Consider the following 5244-nt stretch of genomic DNA (forward strand, 5'->3'; position numbering starts at 1 on the left):
ATTGTCACATGTCTTGGTGGCAGGGCATGGGTTTTAACTCAGCCTTTTAGTTTTGTGGTCTGTTCTCACAATCAGATTCTATATTTTAAATATTGCTTGTCCTCTTCCCAAAACACAGTCATACAGTTTATTCCCCAAAGTTGTATGTCAGTTCCATTAGTGGTGGAAACTTAATTCAACTATATTGGCAGCAATACTGATACACACAGACATTTCTTTCTCTTTTTTCTTCTTTTCTTTCTTTTTTCTCTCTTAATTCAACTAATTCCTGTGACTGAATCCTGGTAGCCTTACAAGTAGAGGGAGGGAGACACACAGACACAGTTGCACGCTCTCCCTGTCTCTTGCCATGTGATGCTCTGCACTGCCTTGGACTCTGCCAGAAAAGGTTATCACCCAGTGCAGCCCCTCGACCTTGCACTTCCAGAACTGTAGGCCAAACTAATCCTCTCTTCTTTATAAAGCAGCCTGTCTCAGAGGTTCCAATATAGTAATGTAAAAACAGGGCAATGTACCAGGCTTCTCTGTTTTTCTAGTCAGTTCTCTCTGGCCGCTCCCCGCGATGGGACTCTGCCCTGCATTCAGGCGGTGAAGCAGCCCTGCAGTGGAAGCTGGAAGGGAAGCAGGAATTCCCTGTGCACGCTCAAGAAGGGTTCTCGTATTTTTAAGGTAATAGATTGATCTGGATTTTTTATGATCATAAAGGACGTAAAAGCAGCAGTGTGAAGGCAAATCCAGGAGACAGAACCGCATGGGGAGTGCAATCACACCCACGAAGCAGCAGGGCAGGCCTTGCTCTCCCTGAAGTTAGAACCAGGATGAAAGGCTTCTCTGTGAGATGAGGCAAACTGTGGAAGCACGAGGCCTGTGAGAGGTGGGAGAGATCCAGAGCGAGACACCTTCTCCTCTCTGCTGCGTTGTAGCTGATGAGCGTGGGTAAGGCATTTACTGTCTCTATGCCTCCATGTGTAAAGAGTGGGTGAAAAAACTACCCTCCGTGCAGGGTTGTCATGGTGATTGAGTGAATTCTGTGTTTTCAACACTTAGTGTCTGAGACAGAGGAATCTCATCACCAATAGCAGCAGCAAGAGAAGCAGCAGCAGCAGCAGCCGCAGCCAGGAGTCTGGCTGTGTTCTGTTGGAACTGAGGTCTTAGGGCTGGAGAGCTGTGTTATCATTATGCCTTCCCCATGCTCCACTCCCTGAGTTCAGGGTCTGAAACATCAGTTTCCTGGCATCTTCTGAGTCCCAGGACTACCAAGCAGCCCAGATTTTAGTTTAGTTCTTTAAGTCGTGTGGGAGCCGAAACTGTTCCTGCACAGGTGGTACCTAGGACACTTGATTCATTTTTAAAGTAGAACCAAGAAATAGTCAAAGTGATAGTATAGTCAGTGTGATCAGAGATAGCAGAAACAGCCTAACTCTTCACGCAAACACAAGCAGTATAGGATGCTGCAAGGCAATGGGAATGTGCTGTAAGTGCCCCCTTCAAAGTGAAGGCCATTGTTTGATAGACTTTAGTGATGGCTGAGGTCCTGAATAGTCAGTGATTCCCCAATCTTTCCATTTATGGGATTGTTGTAAATTCTGGGCACATGCTAAATTCTTCTCCAACCCTGTACACCATTTGATTGGTAGCCACACTAAACATATCCAAAAGAAATAAAACAATTTGCTCCAAAGTCAGCCCCTGGCTTGACTCAGGGCTCCTTGTCTACTTGTAGTAACTACCTCACCATTCATCTTCGTAGTGCCTTCTGTGCTGGCTCTTGAGATTTCCTATCGCCTTGTGCCTATGGGCAACCACCTGGTCTCTCCATAACGATCTTTAGGAGGTGCAGATCCAGTTCAAAGGGGTGGAAGATAGAAAAGTGGGTTCAGCTTCAGACTCTTCCTGTAGCCACAGCAGTGTCTTTAGGTGGGGGCAGGTGGGGAGCAGATTCCTTACCTGCCCTGAGCTTTGAAGTGGGATGTGTGGCTTTGATCAAGATAGGATTGAAGAGGACAATTCAAAAGAACCCAAGGCTAGCTTACACTCAATGGATTTCACATATTCCCTTAGGTCCCTTAGGTCCCCTGGCTCTGAATCTTACCCTCCCTTTTATTGCAACCCTAGATACAATCTTTTTAATGGTCTAATTTTGTCCATTTAAAATTGTAAGAGAAAGCACTTCTACGCTTGGGTTACATATGTGTGGGTGCGGACCTCACAATCAGAAAATGTCAAACTTTTCATTCACATTATTTTTTCTTGATAATGTCATGGAAACCAAGACAGAAATCTAAAACTTCCTTCACAACTCACTAGGAAGCTGTAAAGAGTGAAGGACAGGCTGGTAGCTGCCATTTCCCTAAAGATAACGTGCTTGCTGTGGGAGAAAAGGGGTTTCTCTGCCATGGACCTTTGGCTGTCCAGGTCCTGAGAGTCCACACTCTCCAGAATGCACTCTTTCTCCTCCTCCTCTCTCTCTCACCTCCCATGAGGTCTTCTTCCTCCTTGTCTGCCACTCCCCAGAATACCACACTACAGTAAGGAAAGCCACACAGAAGGTGCTCCTCCTTCCACTTTGCATTTCTTATTCCCCATCTGCTTCTGCTTTTCCCTCAAACTGACATTGCTCCTGATACAGTGACATAGGCAGGAGGGGAAGGGTAGGTTGAGTCACAGTTTCTTATCCCAAATTCTTTTCTTTCCCACTTTAGGCCTTGAAACGAAAGATGCTCTTTCTCCACTCAAATAATAATTTTTAAAAAACCTTCCAAAAACCTTTGTGGGGAATCATTTACTGCCTGTCCTTGTTCTTAGTGGAAGCTAGAACTTTCTGCATGTCACTTGTTTCATCACTGTGTGTTCTGCCTCTCGGGAAGCCAAGGCATGGTGATCCCATTTCTGGAAAACCAAACAATAATAGTGGAATTTGTGCTTCGAGGATTCTCTTCCATCTGGCAACTAAATATTCCCATCTTTATGATATTTTTAATTTTCTACATTTTAACTATTTCTGGAAACATCCTCATTGTCCTCCTAGTTTTGTTCAATCATCACCTTCATATTCCCATGTATTTTTTCCTGGTGAACCTGTCCTTTTTAGAGATCTGTTATACCTCCAACGTCGTCCCCAAGATGCTGCTGATTATCATAGCAGAGCCTAAGACTATCTCTGTGGTTGGCTGTCTGACACAGTTCTACTTCTTTGGATCCCTGGCTGCAACAGAGTGCCTCTTGCTCGCCGTGATGTCCTACGATCGCTACCTGGCCATCTGCCGACCTCTGCTCTACCCCATGCTCATGACTGGCTCCCTTTGCATCAGGTTGGCTGCCAGCTCTTGGCTGTGCTCCTTCCTCCTCACAGCAATCACCCTGTTCCTGATGTGTAGACTAACATTCTGTGGGCCCAGTGAGATCAATCACTTCTTTTGTGACTTCACTCCTCTGATCCACCTCTCCTGCATGGACACCTCACTCACAGAGACCATTGCCTTTGCCACCTCTTCTGCAGTGACGCTCGTCCCGTTTCTCCTCATCACTGCCTCCTACTCCTGCATCCTTGCTGCTATCCTAAGAATTCCATCTGCCACAGGCCGGAGAAAGGCTTTCTCCACCTGCTCCTCTCACCTCACTGTGGTCACAGTGTTTTATGGAACACTGATTGCTACGTACCTCGTACCCTCAGCCAGTTCTTCCCAGCTCCTACGCAAAGGATTCTCCCTGCTCTACACAATCCTGACACCCATGTTCAACCCCATTATCTACAGTCTGAGAAACAAAGACATTCACGAAGCTCTGAAGAAGTGCTTGAGTAAGAAGTCAGGTCTCCTCACATGATGCAAAAAGGAAAAAAGCTGCATTTGTTCAATGGTTGACGGACTTGGTTGAGTCATTAACATTCACAAAGGAAACTGCCTAAACTAGGAGCTGCCTGCACCAGATTGCCAGGTGCCTCTGAGAATGGCTGTGGACACTGCCAACTCCGGCAGCTTCGGTTGTACTGGTATGCCAGGATGTGATTGTAGCGGATCACACCCTGCTGTATCACCCCTAGTAGACCTGAAATCTCCGGTAAAAACCTACATCCAAATGATCTCAGTTCACTATGGGTGAAATTATCTGATTAGCTAAAATTGCTCTAAAAATAAAAAAAATCTGTTTAAAATATTATTACCATAATAAATATTATTACTATTAATTGTGCACCAAGATTGTGATGCTCCATCGCCTTTTACTGCTGTAGATTTGGCTGAGAGAAAGCATTTTCTACCCCTTTACTCTCTAGTCTTAGAAATGAGATGAAAATTTCGGGGCACAAGGCTGGTAAAGGACCCAGAACAATGGTCCATCTTCCCTGTTGCTCGAGTGCTACCCTCAGCTGCAAGAGAGGGCTTTATGGTTTTTGAATGCCATCTCCTGCCAGGCCTTCTGCCTGGCTCTCGCCTGTACTTGCTCTTCTTCCTGCTGACGCATGCTCTCAGTAGTTAGGACATAAGGGTGTGGTGGGTGTGTTTGTTCTTAGTCCTATGCAATTCTGAAGAACTGAAGTGACTTCAGAGTAAAGAGCTGAGCTCAGCATTGTGCATTCAAGTGCTGCCTGCCTCCTGGTCTGGCTCCTACAACTTATGTTCCCCCAGTGCTGGGGACAGGAGTATTTCTTATGTATACTTTTCATTTTTCTTTTTTGACTGAGGCGAAAAGATTATGTTAAAAATACATGGAGATTACTAAAACCTCTGGCTGGGAAACAGAGCCAATGACACTGCACCGGGATGTCTGAAAAGATTCTTGGACTTTGCTTTAAGAAGAGAGGATTGTGGGCCAGCATTGTGGTGCAATGAGTTGGGCTGCTGCCTGTGAGATCTGCGTCTTGTGTTAGAGTGCCAGTTTGAGTTTCAGCTGCTCCACTTTGATCCAGATCCCTGCTGATGTGTTTAGGAGGGCAGTGGAAGATGATCCAAGTGCTTGGGGCCCTGCCACCCTTGCGAGAGACCCAGGTAGAGTTCCTCGCTCCTGGCTTCAGCCTGACCCAGCCCTGGCTGTTGGCGTGTGAACCAGCAAATGGAAGATTCTCTCTCTCTCTCTCTTGCTCTGCCTTTAAAGTAGATAGACATATAAATAAGTAAGTAAATAATTTTTGAAAGGATTGAGTTGTCTCTTCTTTCAGCCCTTGTAAACTAGGGGAGAGTACTGTTTTGATCATCTTAGAGTACTCGTGAAAAGAGTGAAAGTTGTCAGATTTCAATTATCTGCAGG

The 5244-nt window shown here is 45.7% G+C and overlaps 1 protein-coding gene across 1 annotated transcript; it reads left to right on the top strand.

Annotated features, from left to right (window-relative positions):
• Positions 1 to 2874: 2874 nt before the first annotated feature.
• LOC133759171 (olfactory receptor 11A1-like) lies at positions 2875 to 3825 on the top strand. Its single transcript, XM_062190121.1, has one exon. It carries the CDS (start codon positions 2875 to 2877, stop codon positions 3823 to 3825), a length of 951 nt encoding a protein of 316 aa, XP_062046105.1.
• The last annotated feature ends 1419 nt before the right edge of the window (positions 3826 to 5244 follow it).

The sequence above is a fragment of the Lepus europaeus genome, chromosome 5 (genome assembly GCF_033115175.1).
Source record: "Lepus europaeus isolate LE1 chromosome 5, mLepTim1.pri, whole genome shotgun sequence".
In the NCBI taxonomy this organism is placed as follows: Eukaryota; Metazoa; Chordata; class Mammalia; order Lagomorpha; family Leporidae; genus Lepus; species Lepus europaeus.